This window comes from Lathamus discolor, chromosome 18 (assembly GCF_037157495.1).
Source record: "Lathamus discolor isolate bLatDis1 chromosome 18, bLatDis1.hap1, whole genome shotgun sequence".
Lineage (NCBI taxonomy): Eukaryota > Metazoa > Chordata > Aves > Psittaciformes > Psittacidae > Lathamus > Lathamus discolor.
This window is the reverse complement of record NC_088901.1, coordinates 2879037-2897266: the sequence shown is the minus strand read 5'-3', so window position 1 is coordinate 2897266 and position 18230 is coordinate 2879037. Positions and strand designations below refer to the sequence as shown.

The 18230-nt window shown below is 44.4% G+C and overlaps 1 protein-coding gene across 5 annotated transcripts in view; it reads left to right on the top strand.

Annotated features, from left to right (window-relative positions):
* Positions 1 to 18230, top strand: part of EYA3 (EYA transcriptional coactivator and phosphatase 3) — a 34075-nt gene that overhangs the window by 2896 nt on the left and 12949 nt on the right. For 4 of the 5 annotated variants that reach the window (XR_010616605.1, XM_065697918.1, XM_065697919.1 and 1 more), the window contains exons 2-7: positions 7663 to 7756; positions 9315 to 9358; positions 10414 to 10493; positions 10913 to 10979; positions 11726 to 11868; positions 16266 to 16403. Coding sequence is in view for 4 of the 5 variants with exons in the window: in XM_065697918.1 (XP_065553990.1) it covers positions 7724 to 7756; positions 9315 to 9358; positions 10414 to 10493; positions 10913 to 10979; positions 11726 to 11868; positions 16266 to 16403 (505 nt within the window). In the remaining variant the exon portion in view is untranslated. The remainder of the gene's footprint in view (positions 1 to 7662; positions 7757 to 9314; positions 9359 to 10413; positions 10494 to 10912; positions 10980 to 11725; positions 11869 to 16265; positions 16404 to 18230) is intronic. The other variant, XM_065697921.1, reaches the window with a different exon arrangement.

Sequence of the window (18230 nt, the reverse complement as noted above, 5' to 3'; positions counted from 1 at the left end):
CCTGAAGAAAGCAAAAAAAGTCCCCATGAGTCAATGGTACCACTGCTCTCAGCATTTCCAAACAAGATAGCAAAAGCAGTTTGACAGTTCTGTGAAATGTTAACCTGTGCAGTGGCTTTCCAGGACCTAAATAATTCAACTTTATGCTGAAGAAAAAACAGCACCAAGCTGTTGAGGAAATTTCTCTAATCTTTCAGTGAAATGACCTTTTTTTGTGGATGCTGTTCTAAAAAGCGCACATAACTGGTCTTTACTGAAAGTGTTCTTGCTGAACTGCCACCAGAATCCAGTGTGTGCCATGCAGCTACTTTTTACAGTTGATGATAAAGCCTAAAGCAAGGAAGACACTGGATACCTCCACCTTTCCAGTGTCCTTAGCCAGTATATCACCTTCCATAGAATCATAGAATGGTTTGGGTTGGAAAGGACCTTAAAGTTCATCCCCTTCCAGCCCTCTGCCTCGGGCAGGGACACCTTCCACTAGAGCAGCTTGCTCCAAGCCCCTGTGTCCAACCTGGCCTTGAACACTGCCAGGGATGAGGCAGCCACAGCTTCTCTGGGCACCCTGTGCCAGCGCCTCAGCACCCTCAGAGTAAAGACTATGCATGTATAGTATGCGCAGCTCTGGTCAATGTGTCTCAAGAGGGAGCAGAGAGAGGCAGAACAGTGATTGTAGGGGATGGAGCAGATGTCTTCTAGAGAGGCGTTGGAAGTTGGGACTGATTTGGAGAGAGATTGTAACCAAGGCGTACAAAATCCTGGAGGAAGGGGATGTGCTGAGAGCAGAGCTGCTCGCCCAATCCTGCTGTACCAGGACTGAGGGCACTCAGAAACTCACTGGAGGTGGGTGTGAGCCAGCCATGTTCTCCTTGTGACAGGTCATGAACTGCCCTGGATGGCTGTCAGAGGTTCAGAGAGGGACTGACAGTGGGGAGCAGGTCTGTGAGTGAGTGCTGGAGGACAAGCAGGGATGTGGCTCCCAGTAGGGAGTGGTGGCCAGGCTCCCATTATCCCCACTGGTGGCTTTTCCTGGAGGGACCATTTGTCTGCCCAGTGCTCCCAGTTGCCTCTGCCAGCAGGACTGATGCACTGTGAAGCAAATGGTGCAGTCAGTCTGCTTGATGAAAAAGCAGCGACTGTTACCAAGCAGCTGAGCATCAAACGCCATCATTTAAACTGGGTTTTAACCCCAGTAAAATATCTCAAATATCCAGTACTTTATTCTTTAATTTTTTGAGCAGGTTACTCTAGCAACTGTTGTTGCTAAGACACAAATAGCTACAGATGTGCTCAGAACTGATGGCACTGTGATAAATACCATGGCTCCTCTAATGCAAAATAACAAAAGAAATAAATTTGCTGGAGTCACAACCTTTTTTATAAAATCCTGGTGCAGGTTGAGAAATTGAAGCAGTTTCTCTAATAGAACTGCGGATTAATTTCCTGGTGCTAGTTACATGACTTTTTGATATGTATTTAGGGTGCTGAGGCACTGGCAGAGGGTGCCCAGAGAAGCTGTGGCTGCCCCATCCCTGGCAGTGCTCAAGGCCAGGTTGGATGGGGCTCGGAGCAGCCTGCTATAGTGGAAGGTGACCCTGCCCATGGCAGGGTTTGGAACTGGATGAGCTTTAAGGTCCTTTCCAACCCAAACCAGGCTGGGATGCTATAATGGAGTTTTCTACTTTGTTTCCATTTGCATAAATTCCTGTGGTGTGTTTTGTAGCTAAAAGGTTAATGGCAGTTTGTGCCATGTTAGCTCTAGCTAGAAAAGATTGCTGACTTCTTTCTGGGCTCAGTGGGAGTTGTTTTTCTCAAGTATGAAGTTGTTGTTTCCAAATCTTCCTTTTGTGCAAACAGTTCTTTTCCCCATTAAAAAAAATCCCTGCTGTGATTCAAAATCCAGTTGAAAAGGATTGTGTAAGGACTGGGCAAGCCAGTGCGTGGCCTGTGTGAAGGAACTGCCCAGAGTCCTGCTGGTGACAGCCCTTCAATGATTCCTATTAATGAAACAGGCATTGCTTAGGATAGGATGTATTTGTGCTACCACATGTTATGCCAGTAATTTTCTCACTTTATAAATACCTTTTTTAATTTTTTCATTTCCATTTTAAGATTATGACATTTTAATCAAACTGTGGTTTTTCAACCCATCAGGACTGTCCTTATCATAGCCTCTCGTACCTTCCAAAATAGGACATCCCCTCTGCCTCCCCCCAGACTTTCCATAGAATCACAGAATGGTTTGGGTTGGAAAGGAGCTTAAGATCATCCAGTTCCAACCCCCTGCCATGGCCAGGGCCACATCACACTACACCACATCACCCAAGGCTCTGTCCAGCCTGGCCTTGAACACTGCAAGGGATGGGGCAGCCACAGCTTCTCTGGGCACCCTGTGCCAGCGCCTCAGCACCCTCACAGTAAAGGAGGGAAGAGGGCCTGGAGGGGGAGCAGACAGCAAACCCACAGAGGTTTATCCTGTGCTATTCTCTACAGTATTTTGAGACTATCCATGTGTTGTGCGTGTGTATCTGGGGGTGTGAGGTGTGCAGAGGATAGCAGTTAAATCTTCGCCGGGAGACGCACTGGATTTGTTCCGATGGTTGATGAGCAGACTGGTGAGCAGCATAGCTTTCATTCATTAACTCTGTCTCATTTTCTTGGTTTTAAACGGCTGCTCTCTGCTGCTGGAAAAGGAAATGAGGAGAGAACTGTGCTACAAAGGGGGTGGATGTAACAGGCAGAAAGCTTGAAGATGGATGTGAGAAGGAATTTTTCACAGTTGTTCTGGAGAGCAAGACTGTTGTCTGAGGAGTTGGCTGTTGTGTAAGAAAGTAGGGTTTGAAGTTAGAAACCTGAATTCCCTCTTACCTCATTTGTCTGTTCAAACACTGGAGTAACACTCCTCTTCAGTTCCGCTTGGCTGTCAGGTTACTGCATGTGCAGCCATAACAAGTATGACATTTATAAATGAACATGTGAATGCAGTGGGAAGGAAATCATGCATTGTGTTACCTGCAGGAACTTGTGAGAGCAAGTGATCTGTGTTAAATATTTCGTTCCTTAGTGAAGGAGAAAGGCTGCATGAGCCCCTCCTCTCCTGCTCACCGCTGTCTGTCTCTTTGCACATCACTGGGTTGCTTGAGTGTCTTAAACACTGTGATTCCCTTTTCCTTAAAGTACCTTTAAAGCTTTTGGAGTGTGTAGCCTCACCAGATAGAAAATTTTACACACCCAGGCATCTATTTACTCACTTGTTTTGTTGCATCATTGTGATGGTACAACCTGATGAAGAACATCCATTAACTTGGTTTTGCCTGAAGGAAGGAAAAATGCAGCTTTAGTATAAAAACTGTTCAGTCCCTGACAGCTCCTTAAGGGGCTGGTTTATTACACAGCCCAACTGGGAACCAAGCCGATGGTGTCATTTCGTGTCAGCTTTAATCAAGCTGTTTCACAACAAACTGGGAGATTCTTCCAAACTTCAGGGAATGCCTGGTTTTGCCAAACCCTCACGAGAGATCCCTGCAGGAGCAGACAGCAGGCTGGCTCTCGCTGGAGTCACAGCTTTGCCTATGATGAATACCACGTTTGAACTATATCAGCAGCTTGGCTGATGAAATATTATCACAGTTGGATGTAGGAGTGCTGAGATATGGAGGAGGATGAAACTGTAGAGGAACTTTGCTGGGGAGCGAGGAGGTTCTATGCATTCGCCTGCTCGCATCCTGGTGTAGGGGACGGAGGTTGCTGCCACCGTGGGGAGATGGTCAGTAGTGTTCTTTGCCTGAAGATTAGAACTTCAGTTATAAACCTGCAGAATAAAAAGCAGTCGGTGCTGTGCAGTGCACAGCAATGTCACAATGTGCATCTTCTCTCTTCGTTCTATTTATTTCTTTGGGTGTTTTTAATTAAATTGAAAACCAAAAAGGGACTGGGGGATGCACCACTTCCCACCGTGCCAAGTTCTGCTCTTCCCTGGACGACGAAGCAGTTTGTCATGTGCTGAGCGGCACAGAGTAAAAGCGCATTGCAAGGGAAAACCCAGCTCTGGTTGGGGCATGCCGTAGGTCGCTTTGGCTGCGTTCTCTGATCCCATGTGCGTGGGATAGATTAGCATGAAATGCTCCGCTGGAAGCATTAGACTCTTCTGATGGTGCTTAATTCACATATTCATTGCTATTCATGGTAAGGTGCTGGCCCTTGAGTAAAAAGGAGTGGAGATAACTGCATAGATGACATTATTATGCATACAAAACATTATAGCTACTGCTGCAAGAGACAATTAAAAAAGTTTTTGTAAATACTTTGGAAACAAAAGGGTGGCTAAGGACACTCTCCAACCTTTATTGGATGTGGGGGGAAACGTAGTGACAAAGGATGAGGAAAAGGCCGAGGTACTGTAATAGTTAATAGTTTAATAGTTCTTGAGATACCTGTCCCCCTGTGCTGGGAGACAGGGATGGGGAGTAGAATGAAGCCCCCACATGGTCAGTGACCTGCTACACCACTGAGACACACACAGTGTGGGGCTGCATGGGGTCCAACCAAGGGTGCTGAGGGAGCTGGAAGTGCTCACCAAGCCATGTTCCATCACTGATCAACAGTTACGGCTCACCGGGGAGGTCCCAGTTCACTGGAGGGTACCAAATGTGATGCCTATTTACAAGAAGTGCTGGAAGGAGGCAACTCCAGGCCTGTTAGCATGACCTCAGTGCCCCCTGTACTGGGCACTGGTGAGGCTGCACCTCGATTCCTGTGTTCAGCTCTGGGCCCCTCACTACAGGAGAGACATTGAGGTGATGGAGCAGGACCAGAGAAGGGCACCGGAGCTGGTGCAGGGCCTGGAGCACAGCGGTGATGGGGAATGGCTGAGGGACCTGGGGGGGTTCAGTCTGGAGAAGAGAAGGCTCAGGGAAGCCTTGTCACTCCCTACAAGTGCCTGACAGGAGGATGGAGCCAGGAGGGGCTGGGCTCTGCTCCCAAGGAACAAGGGATGGGACAAGAGGAAACAGCCTCAAGCTGCACCAGGGCAGGTTTAGATGGAGCTGAGGAACAATTCCTGCCCCAGAGGGTGCTCAGCATTGGAACAGGCTGCCCAGGGCAGGGCTGCAGTCACCAGCCCTGCAAGTGTGGAGACTCCACACACTGTGGAGACCAGGCCTCAGTGCCATGGGTTAGTGGTGGCCTTGGCAGTGCTGGGGAACAATTAGACTTCATGATCCTAAAGGTCTTTTCCAACCTAAATGATTCTATGATTTTATTTTCACTTTCTGTATAACAGATATAATTTTGTTAACTGAAGCTTTGTTCTTAGGGCAGTAGTGGCTATTTGAAAGTAGTGTAATCCCCTATTCAGACAGGCTTTTTTCTACCCAGTATAATTACTGCTCATTGCCCAAACTATTCTGTGATCCTATGATTCATTCATTTGCTTCCAGGTGCTCCAGGATGCCCTACTCATTTGGGAAGAGAGTTTTGTCACAAGTGTAATTAATGTGTTCTGGGAATCTTCTTGTCTTTCTAATTATTTAAGTCCTTCTCAAAAACAAAATTAAAGAGCTGCTCAGAGCTCTTAAACAGAGTGTAGAATGGGAAGTTATTGCTGTATGGATCAAAGTGTGATGTGAGACCTTTTTCATAGAATCAGACTGGTAACAAGAAACAGGACAGGACCCACTGGTACCTATTTCATATATTCTTGCTGTTGGCCGTTGTACTTTACACTGCTCTTCATGATCTTTGACTGCCAGGGTTTCTTTTCAGCCTTGATTTTTCCCTGGTATTCCTACAACAAGTTTAAAGGAAACAAGCTTTTATCTGTAAAATAAACCCAATTAAAAGTGATGAGGGGGAAAACTGGAATACTAACAGTAGTACTTTGTATTGTAGACTGCTTTGTGTGCGGCGTGAGTAGGGTCATTTCAAAAGAGCTATTGAATAGAGTTCTTGTGACTTCAGTTGATATACGGTTGAGGGAATACAGGTAAGTCTTTGGTTAGGGGAGGCAGCTGTTAGGGGAGGAGAACACTTAACCCTCAATGAAATTTTACCCTGGCATATGTGGCGTGCCAGACCCTGACCTGTCATCGAATAAGGGAGAAGAAATCCTTTGTGTTTTCCTGGTTAATAGGGCATTATCCCAGCTGCAAAGCATCCCTGCGCTCGGCACGTGGGGCTGGCTGCCGGCTGCCTACATGTGCAGGGAGCTTAAGTAGGTCTGGAAGGGCCAGGATGGGAAAGAGCAAGAGCTTTTAGGGCACCAGAGAGTTGAGTTCTTCAGTCACTTTGCATGGGGACAGTCTCATGATGTGTAGGTGAATGCTCCAGACAGGTTGGGAAAACAGAAAGAGAAGAAGGAGGTGAAGAGCCTCTGCGTTCCCACTGAGGTTTACAGCCCAACTTATGTGGCTGTGGAGGCAGGAACAGGTTGGACCTCAGCACAAAACGTCGCTGTATTTGATTTCTTACAAACCACAAAGTGTTTTTGAGCATGTTCCCCTTACTGCTTCTCTGTTAAGACCTCAGAAGTCCAGTCAGTAACTGGTAAGAAAATTGTGGGAAGTACTCTATGATCAGCCCTCCAAGCTCTGTGTTATGGATAGATCCTTTGTTGATCTTCTACCCATACACAATGATTGATTTCCAAAAGGGGGGTTGGAACTGGGTGATCTTTAAGGTCCCTTCCAACCCAAATTGTTCTATGATTATGTGATTTCTCCTGGTTTCTGTAACCCATTGAATTTGTCCTCTGTGTGCAGTAGTGTACACGTGTGCATGTGGAAGAGCCAGCTCTGCTGCGCTGGGAGAGGAGGCTCCTGTTGGCCTTTGGTGCAGTGGAGATGGGGCTTGGCTGAAGAGCGCAGGATTGGTTTTAATGAACTGGGGGAGAAATGAGAGGGTGAAAGGGCAGCAGCAGGGTCCTACCATTGGTGAGCACTAGTTGGGTGAGAGGGAAACAGTGGAAGACATGGACCTTTCTCTTTTGCTTAGCAAACTGCAAACCTGAATCAGGTTGTGCAAGTAATCTGCAAAATTCCCTTTCCCTGTTTTTAAACACAGGGGATAGCAGCTCTGGTGTTAGGATGTAGGATCCCTCTGCTCAGCACTACTGGGGTACCTTAGCTTCCAACATAAAAATGATTTTATAAATGGTCATCAAACTTCTCCTTCTGAAGGGTGCACTTGAAGCAACCACCTTGCTCGGTGACTTTGGCAATGAGCACTCCTGCATCTGAATGCATTTAGGTGTAGAGGCTTGTCCTGGTTTTTTTTTTATTCGTTATATAAATGTTCTAAATTAAAACAGGTTAGATTGAATCACGCTGTTTACTGACCTACTAGACCAGGCTTGATCATTTAAAGTGTGTTTCAAATCACGGGGCACATGTCTGATTGATACTTTAGCTTCTGGAGTCAGTGTGGTACAAGTAAATGATGCAGAAATGTGCCACGTGCGTAAAAAATCTGGCTCTTGGAAGCTTAAAGCTAAATCCCTTGTTTATGAAATCTTTCCATATATGAATTTTGTCTTTTATTTGGGAGATGGCAACATGAGTTTGGAAAGCTGGTGGGTGGAATATGTAACAATTAATGTTCTCTGATAGCCTAAATGATAAGCCCCCCAAAAAAGTACATAAAGCTATGAACACCTTTTTTTGACAGGCTTTGAAGGCTGCCAAGAACACACGATTCGACTCATTTAAGCATTAAAATAGTAATACCCATGGAAGAGCCTCAAGACTTACCCGAACAACCAGTAAGTACATTTGAAAAGGCTAACAATGAACATTGGTGATCTCCCAAATGCAGTGTAGCGTTACTGTGATTAAGAATGGAAAATAAGGCTTATTCTGAGTATATTTATCTAGAGGTGAAGAATCATTTTGCTCTTAGTAAAATGTGTTGTACACTTAATTTACTACAATTTTACAGGCAATAGTAAGAAAAGGAAGTTATGTATGCTTGAACTCTGTAATGTTACTAAGTCAAATAATTACTTGATATGCTCAGAAAACCGGACTGTTTCAAGCCTGTTGTAAAGAAATGAAAATTCACTATTTCAGTGACAGAAGCAGCATGCTACAGTGTGAACAGTCTATAATTCTTCTTGGGCTTGAGACCTAGAAAAGATGCTATGCCCCATCATCTCCACAGAGGGAAAGCATTTTATTTAGTTCTTTATTTAACAGTGAGTTTGAGTAGGGAAGCGTGTCTTAGGCTAAAAGCTGTTGTCCAAACATCTTACCTCTTTGTGAGCCTGCCTGTGTTATCAGTAGCTGATAACATCACCTCACAGGAGCTTCGTAGAGCTGTTATTAATACAGTATGATGTGAAGTTAAATTTGTATGTCTAAAACATACAGGAATTAAACAATAAAGTTTGTATTAATGTAATAGTCCCAAATTGATGCAAACTCAACAAACAATTGCCACGTTACCGTGAGAGTGAAGCTGATTTTCATTTTGGAGACCTGTTCACATGCACACAAACCAGAGTAAAACACTGAGGGCAAGTGGGCAACATCCTCATTCAAAAGATTCTGATGCTTTTTTAATGTGAGAATTTGGTGTTCTTCAGTTAACCAGTTAGAAAATACATTGTAATGGCATTGAATGAAATGGAAGTGGAAATTTCCAGTTGTTCAAAAGATTGTGTGACACAACACACAGGTTATGGGCATGAGTCAATATGCACAAAATGTGAAGCAAATCAGCAAAACCAGAACAGTTGAACTCCAGATACATACAGGATATAAAACTGAATGAAATGTGTGTATTAAGAAAGGAAATATCATGTAATTACAGCCTTACAGAAAGAAAACTGTCTTTATACAGGGCATGAGAGACAAGGTGCAGCTAATGTTCAGTACATGAAAGCACCCTCTGTAAGAGATTTTGCTGTGATTTTCAGCTGAAGATCTTCTTGGTAATTCCTTTTAACTGTCTTATGCCAGTCAGTCATTCTGAGACATAATGTGAGACTGTTGATCACAACTGGTAAGTGAGGTGGTATTTTGAGTATAGTGGTACATTCTTGCAGGAAGAAATAAAAAGAACAACCTCTGGGTTTTGTTTTTTTTTTTTTGTAGTGAGACCATTCTTAAACCAAGTGAATTTTCCTAATAAAAGAACAAGAGCAAAGTGAAGTCAGCTTTGCAAAACCCTGTCAGGCTTGTAGCCCACTCCTGATACTGTATTAGTTCAGTGCGAGGTTTTCTGTGTTTAACCACTGCTGGGAGCTCCTGCTGTCTGCTGCACGGGTTCTCTCAAGGACAGCTCTCCTCACTTGTGTCTGAACCTTTGTGTCTTCACAGGTGAAGAAAGCCAAGATGCAGGAATCCAGAGAACAAAGTCTGAGGTATGTAACGTTCAGTTTGATTTAGTGTGGCACTGCTGTTGCTGTTCTTTTATCATTAGAAGCTTCCATTTTAGAAGCTTGCGTGCTGTTTTCTCTTTCAAGGCAAATAGAAGTCAATTCTGTATTTGCTGTAATTTTGAGTTCCCAGTTACAAAACATAAACTGACACTTCGGTATTCAGTTACAAAAAGTCTTCATTGCATCATTAACCGTCCTGTTGTTCGCAGAATCTGATGGGACTGTCATGTTCTGCACATAACATGCATTGATTCTGGTGAGAATCAGGATATTTTAATAGGATCTGTGCTATGATTCTCAGCAGAACTCTGTGGGTTACTGATTTGAGAAGTTAAACCCTCTCAAATCAATAACCTCTTTACTTAAAGCCATTCTCTGGTACTATTTTTAGTCTCAGTAGATGCTTCCTGATGTATATCATATAGGTATCAATAGATATCATATATGTATCAATAGATACATAGGAATGCATCACTATTCTTACATATTCTGAGAATAGCTGTATTTGGATTTATTCTGTTTCTGTGAGTAGTCACAAATACTGTGGAGAACAATTTGGTTTTGGACAAGGGCCTGTAGGGACAGGACAAGAGGAATGGCTTTAACCTGCCAGAGGAGAGATTGAGATGAGCTCTTAGGCAGCAGTCTGTCTAGCTGGTAGGAAGTGAGATGAACCATGTCCTAGGAGGACTTTTTCTCTGTGTTGGCTGCAGAGGAGCTGAGGGCAGCACAGGCAGGTCTGAACCTGCCAGAGTGAATGGTGGTGATTCTGCTTCAGTGTATTCCCAGCTTCAGTGCACCCCTGCAGCCCCCCACTACCAGACATTGCAGTGCAAATCCAGTACAGTTTAATGTCTAATTAGAGCTGCAGATCTCTCTCTTAGGATCTCTGTGTGAAATAGCAAAGAGTGCAGAGCTAGTTTCTGTAAAGAGCCAGTTTGCCTCTGTTAGGAATGCCAAATCTTGGGTTACAATGCCCAAGGATGTTCATTTAAGAGTTCATAATGCTCACGATTAGTCTTTCTTTGTCCTGGCAGTCATGTGAGCAATGCAGAAGTCAGCGATGAGAAACCTGAATCTTCAAGCCTTGGTTCAAACCTTCCCATGTCCAGTGAGAGTAAGTATCTTCCAGAGTGCTTCTGGTCCTACTGTCTTTACTCCTTTCTTTCACTAGCCTTGTTACTTTGCTTCAGGAAACACAAGCTTTGAGCAGGACTGAAATCAAAGTTTTCTCATGACAGTTGCAAAAGATGATGTTAGCAACTAGTAAAGAGAAAAGCACTGTTACAAAGGGAGAAATGGTATTGACTGAATCATCCACCTGCTGTGAACTGGCAATAAAACCATTTTGTGCTGGCTTAACAGTGCGTTTTTTGAAACTTGCTTTGAAAAAGGTACTCAAAGATATTCACTAAAAAACCTTTGTAAATCCTTTTGTCTTGGTTAAAATGTACTGTGCATGCTGATATTCCATTGGCTTTATTTGTTGGGCTTTGAAACCACCTATGTAATGACACAGACTATTTCTTTTTTCAGTTATGACATGCACTGATTATATCCCAAGGTCATCAAATGATTATACCTCACAAATGTATTCTGCAAAGTAAGTCAAACATTCTTCACCGAGTTCTATAACTCTTCTTTCTTTCCGAAGCATTTCTGGGCTTTCATATGTGCTGGCAACAGATACTCGTTGCTGTGGACACTGAAGCGCTGACACAAGTCACTCTTTGGGTTCCGTGGCTGTTGTTTTATGATCACAAGGTTAAATAAGCCCCTTCAAGTAATTAACAATGCAACTTGTTGAATAATGCCCATAATATTTGGGGAACAAACAAATTGGACATAAATTAAGGGGAATGTAGGATTTTCTCATTATTCACCATGTTTGGAGATCTTAAAAGTTCTTTGCATTGCAGCACAGGAGGCCTTAATGCCCTGTGCTGTCTTCTGTATGGTCTCTTTGTGTGCTCAGTAGTTTTGACACACGCTACTGTATTGCATTAGCTTTAGGATTTTGTGTGGTGTAGCATGATAAGTGAAGCTAATTGCTCTTGCCTGTTGCAATGGGGAGTTTGTTCTTCCCCTCAGCCCTGGAGTAAGCACTGATACTCTGGCATTGTGATGGGGAGAGCTTCCCCTGGTTCACAGCAAGAAGCAGTCAGTGTATGTAAATCCAAGAGCCTGTCCTTCTGGGAAACACAAGTGGGTTATGACACCAAAGCACAGATCAGTGTGTATTGTTTCTGCTTTCTGAAGCATTTTTTTTAATATATCTTCTGATTTTTAGGCTGACAGATGCATCATGTAAATAGCTCTTTTTAACTTTTGTTCTTTCTGTTTAATAAGGCCATATGCACATATCCTTTCTGTACCTGTATCGGAAACCATGAGCCCTTACCCTGGTCAGCCTCAGTACCAAGCACTACAGCAGTCTCAGCCCTACACCATCTACCCCCAGACCACCCAAACCTACGGACTACCTCCTTTTGGTAAGAAGTAACTTCTCAAAGACTTCTCAGGGCCTGCAGTTCTTGTCTTCTCTCTCATGAAAAAGAGAGATCTCTAGATGGGATTCATAGGATATTATTTATTACAAAGCTCTTTTTCTGGCCATTAATTTAGATGCCTCCCCATGAACCTTGTCAGATGGTTCTTCGTTTGGGATCATAATGTTCTCTAGATGTGTATATCTGTGTTTGTGCAGTTTTGTTGTCAGGGAAGTCCCACAAGAGCCCATCCTACAGCATCTCTGTAGGATGTAGGTGTTTTTCCTTTCCTTTTTGCTGACCAGGATTAAGACTTTTTTGTTATTTCATCTGTCACCAAATACAAATTTCATGCTAAAAAGTCTCCAAGTTTGCTGGGCAAATAAGTTGGCTGAAGTTGCTCTAATACTTGAGCCCTGTAACAGCCTCTCCAGTTTTTGCAGATGCTTGAAGAATAAGAGTCTGCTGTAAGTGACCAGCTGTAAATACTGTATCGTGCTCTCAGAAATGTACTGTGACAGAGACTGTTCTGCCCCTTAGCACCAAGCAGTGATGGATTTGGGGGTATCATCCCTTTCCATGCAGGTAACCTGGGAGAGCACCTGGGTGCTGTCGTGAACAGCACGGCAGTGGCTGAGCCACAAGTGTCTGTGTCAGGGCTTGTGGTTACGCTGTAGAACTGAATGAACAGAGCCTCTGACAGATTTACCTGTAGTGCTAAAATCTTTATGCCTTGAAGTGTAAAAGGATGCTGTTGTGAGATCCTCAGTCCCTGCTGCCATGCGCTTGGGATTTCTAGTGGGTGAGGACATAGCTAACCCTGTGTTACGTGTCCTGGAGAGCCAAGGTTCTCTGCCTGAGCTCACTTAATTCTTTCAGCAGTGCTTTGCCCTGAAAGCTGAACGAGTATGGAGAAGCCTGATGCTGTATCCATACTCCAGTCTTCAGTTACCAGTGCAGTTTATTTGCTGGCTTTCTAAACACTGCCTTCCTTACTTTTTTTGTCCGATTGTAGTGTTGCGTGTTGTCACGATGGTCTGTTACCTGCTTCCCTGACAGTGTTCGAGGCCAGGTTGGATGGGGCTTGGAGCAAGCTGCTCTAGTGGAAGGTGTCCCTGCCCGTGGCAGGGGTTTGGAACTGGATGAGCTTTAAGGTCCATTCCACTCTGTGATTCTACAAACTGTGCCCAACCCTATGTTATGGTTGCTGGAACATCCTGCTGTTCCCTGGGTGCCTTGTTGCACTGTTTCAGCTTTATCTGGACAATGGCTGGTGGTTTTCTTGACTTCATATATTTGGTGTTTATTGATAGTTTGCTGCGGACAGTGCACAGGGGCTGCTTTGGAAGTGCTCAGGTGTGTTACTGTGTCGTGTGGTTGGGTTTCTTTAAGGCAAATATGTGTATATATGTGGAATGCTCTCTTGAAGTGTTAGGCCAAGATGTTTGAAAAGGTGTTTTAGACTTTAATTCTAAAATTAGGGGGGATAGGAAGGATGTGAGGAGGTTTGTTAGTGTTGTGTGTGTGTGATGTTTGGTAGTGGTGGTAGTGGTGGCTGTACTGGGGGGATGTGTGTTTGGGTTGTTTTATCCCAAGGTTCTGGAATTCGGGGACTCTTCCCTGCTTAGTGTTATACTCTGAATGTAACAGGAGAAATTCTCCTGAAGACGAAGGCAAGAGATCAGCATTTCTGTTGACTTCATAGGAACTTCTTTCTGTTAAACAGCTTCTGAAATGTGAATGAAAATGTTCTGAAATGTTACTGAAATGTCTTGGTATGGATGTTGAGGTCTGTTATTAAATACCTAAATTTTTAGTCTGAATTTAAGTGTTAGGAAAATGTTAGAAGTCATCTTACCAGTAATGGAAATCATACTGGAGTGGTACCTGCTTGATCATACTGAGAAGATGGATGAGATGGACAATGGAAGGTAAAGGCCTGAGCATGCACAGTGCAGAGGGAATGATACAGTTTGTTCCTGCTCACAACGCCCATGAGCAGTTGAGGACTTGGCCAGCCTGATCAGATGTTTTACCATCATGGAAGGGCCCATTCCAGAGCTTTGCATGACTTTCTACTGTGTATTTGTTTCTATGCCAGAAAAGAAGGAGGCATCATGGATTATCTAGCTGGAACAAAACAGGTGTATTTGAAGTATGAAATTCAAGCAAGTTGACAAGTGTAGTCTTGAGAACACTCAGGTCATGATGATACTGCTTTCAGAGAAGCACCAGTTCCTAAGAAGGAGCAAAACGGCTCCTGGTAAACCCAGGACAGGGACCTATGTTCTTCCCAATTAGTCACCTTTCCTTGTAGTGTGGTACTTTTTGGATGGTGTGTAGTGCATTGTTCTGCATGGGGCATACTCGTGGTCTAGAGAGGTTTTATTAAAGAAGCAGTAAAATGAGAATAGTGACATACAAGCTGCTTATATGTGGCTGTATGTTGGTGGTAGAAACAGTGTGGATGTGATGGTTTACATTAACTCAAGAAACTACAAGTGATGGGCTATCCTCTGGGGCCTTTCCACATACACAGATACCTCCTACTGCTGCCATTGCACACGGAGGGGTCTTGTTCCCCCCTCGCCTTCCTCTCTGTCACCTTCAAGACCGTGCTGGCTTATTGTCACTGTCTTGCAGAATGAGAGGGACAGATGTGTGCCACTGTGCTGAGAGTGTGCCTTGCTGCATGGTAGTGGAACCTGTCTCAGTATACTGAGAGATGACAGAGACAATCGTGGAAAGCAGGGGCTGAAAGATGCTTTACCACACAACCTGAGTCAGCTCCGCACTCACATCCAACCACCCCTGCAAGCACCTCTGATGTGTGTGTCTGAGCTGTTGTTAACTCCTCGTGTGATAACCATCCTACATGCATTAGGGTTTGTTTGTGTTTCATTGTCAGGCACTTCTGTGTGTTCTGGGACCCTCTCATTATGTTGCTGTTGGCTCCTTGTCCATCTGTCTTGCACTGTAAGGAACTGTTTGTTGCTGTTCCTTCTAAAAACTCCTCACCTATTTGAAGATCATGGCACTCCCTTTCCAGACTAAACAAATACAGCTTTTCCCACTCTCCTTAGAGGGTTTGTTTCCCATATGTTTTATTCTGGAGTTTCTGCAATATATCTACAACCTTTCTCGAATCAGCCCTTCCCTTTTGTTTGGTAACATGGTTCTAGAGGTTTGAAACAGCAATGAAGACACAACTTTGAAGGATCAAAACCCTGGTGTGCTGTACAGATAGGTGAATGACTTAATATGACTCATAGGTGACAGTTTGAGATCAGGTATGTAAATAAATCAAAGAGCCGTTGAAGAGTTTCATTCTGACAAAGCAGCAGCATGGAGTGAGTTGCACTTGTCCAGCTCTAGAGCATCTCCCATGGCTTCTGGGTAAGAAGCAGAGCTCATAGCCTGAGGCTTGTCCTGCTACATACACTGTGTGAAAGGCTGCAGGTGGCTTTCACACGCTTGGTGCTGGTTTTGGGGGGAGGTTTAAGGAGAAGGGTGATCTTTCTGCTGGCCCTGAACTTTGTGTCTAGCTCCACATATCCTTTGTCCCTCTGCTTTGCACACTTCCGCTTGTTTTTACACAGATCCTCTCAACTGATTCCTGCTTTCTAACCAGGGCCAGGGACGAATGCCTTTGACTTTGACTCTAGGTCTGGAAACACTTAAACAAAAGCCTGAGGAGCCCTGAAGAACCAGGCCTGAGCTGAGCTGCTTCAGTGGGACACTGGTTTTACCCTGTCAGTGCAGTAGACTAGACCCTAACGCGGCACCTGAGCTGGACTCGCAGTGCTGATGTGTGTCTTGAACAGAGGAACTACAGTGGTTTGCTGGGTTTGTGCTCTGCCCAGTATTGTTACCAAGGCTTTCCAGAACAGCAGGAAATCTAGATGAAACATTTAGATGGGGTTTTTCCCCTTGTTTTAAGCTCTGTTTTTGCTGTTGTCAGTCTGTGGAAGCTACTTACATGTGGCTTGTTTTAACATACTCAACCCAAAGCCCAGCGAAGCAGTGGAAGCGTTGTCCTTGACCTTGATAGATACCAGCTCAGCCTCACCATGTAAAGCTGAGGTCCTTTGCAGGGCTGTGCACCTCAGAGGGATCAGCAGGTTCCTTACACTGATGAGCAGTTCATCCTTCTGTGACACTACCAGATTTTTAGTTGCAAGCTTTGGAAATTGGTCTTGTTGGTGCTTCTAATTTTCTCTTTTCCAGGCTTTTTGTCAGCAGCTCTAACCCATGCACAGCCTGACAGTCAGAAATTCAACATTTCTCATGTGTCATTTGTTACTTGCTTTTGTGATGAGCAAAAATCTGCATCTGAGGTCGCAGCATGCTCTTTGGTGCCAGCATATCTGTTTGTAACTGGTCCAATTTATCTGATTCAGGTGCACTGTGGCCAGGTATGAAACCTGAAAGTGGTTTAATTCAGACTGCATCTACAAGTCAGCACAGTGTTCTTACCTGCACTACAGGGTTAACCACAAGCCAGCCCAGCCCAGCACATTATTCTTATTCCATTGAAGGTAACTTGGCATGGTTTTTATCTGCATCTCTCTCCACCTAATTGAGTCCAGATACCACAAATAGAGAGACTTGCACGTTTGTCCTTGCTTTGTGCATGCTTCTTTATGCTTTGCCTCTTTTTGTGTGTGTGTATGTGTTTGGGTTTGTGTTTGCTACCTCTGTATGCACCAGGCTGGCTTGTTGGTGCCATGCTGATGGACTTAACAGGGTGAAAAGCAAATGGGAAGGGGAGACAAGACTAAATGTTGTGTTCTTGCATGCCTTTATTGGGAATGCTCTTGCAGCTAAAACTCTTTATGGTGGGCTTTAGCTTGACATCAGGAACTAAACTGTCACACACACTGCCCAGGTTGGTAGATCTGGTAGAAAGTGTATTTCTCACTATAGGAAAAGCCTTCAAATATTCCAACTGCTGGAAGTGCCACATCAAAGAAGCCAGGTGCTGAATTTCACCAGCTTCCAAAGCAATTGTTAGGAGTAAATGTGCCACTTGGTTGAGTAATGGAACATTGTTGCTTATGGCAAATATGTGCAAATTGACATGGGGGGTTTAGGCAGGATTTTTGCCATTTTATTTGGGTGATGAATTGTGAAAGTTTGTCTCTATCTCTGTAGCTTTTTAAAAAGCATTTCAAGAATTCTTTATTTCTTGTGTAATGTTTTCATAGAATAATTCAGGGACTTCAGGAGAATTTAGTTCAGCCCTAAAGAAGAGTTGACAATGAATTCAGAACCAGGTTACCCAAGGCTTTGTCCAGTTGCGTCTCAAAAGCCTCTGAGGATGGAGGTTTCTCCAGTCCCAGTGCCTGGCTGTCAGCACAAAAGAGAATCCTTTTCTCTGTTGTCAGCCTGGGGCATCCCCCATTTCCCATTGTGACTGTTCCTCTCCTCCTTCTGCTTGTGCCCCTGCAAAAGCAGCCTGGCTCTGTTTTCTCGATCACCTCCATGCAGGTAGGAGCAGGCTGCTGTCAGGTCCCCCAAAGCCATCTCTTCTGCAGGCCAGGCTGTCCTGCTCCCCCTGCTGCCCCTCACAGGGTGCATGTTCCAGCTCCCGGAGTGTTTTGGTGGCTCTTTGCCAGGCCCACTGAATTTTATCAACATGTTTGTTGTGCTTGAGGCCCCAGACCGAATGCAGTGTCCAGATGTGCTCTAGTGAGTGCCAAGTGCACTTAGTGATAGAGAATTTTGCTTGTTGTGCTTGGCCATGGTGGTACATCATGGAGGTGCTTGGAAGCACTGGGGACGACATGGGAGGAATGGCTGCTTCTTGCCTCACCTCTTCCTGCCCTGGGGGAGCAGGGCAACCAAGTGAGACATGAAATGCACTCATTGCCATTTCCCAGCACAAGAATGGGCTTGAAGCATCTTTGAAAACAACTGAAGCAAAAACCAGATAGGATGAATAAGGCAGGGGAGGTAGAGATATAAGGTCTGAAATGAGGTCTGGATGTTGGGAAGAAAGAAGAGAGTTACAGCATCTTCAAGGCAGTATTTGGGTTTGCTGAGGCAGTTGGTCCCTTCTGGACCACCCATGCCAAACGTTTTTGCATGGGTTTTGCCCATTCACAGGTAAAAGATCTGACCCCCAGTGCAGAAAGAACTGGTCAGTCTCTGTGGTGGGAGCTGTTTGTAAGGATCTGATGTGTAGCACTGGATAGAGAAAGGGTAATAAAGAAAGAAATGTTGGAAGGAGACCAGGGTTAAGCTAAACATGAAATTCATACACAGGAAACCTGTTTTTACCAGAATCCCAGCACTTGGAATCTTTTTTTCCATGGTTTCTTGTGTTCTTTATCTCGGGGCAGCAGCAGCCTCTTCAGAGCACT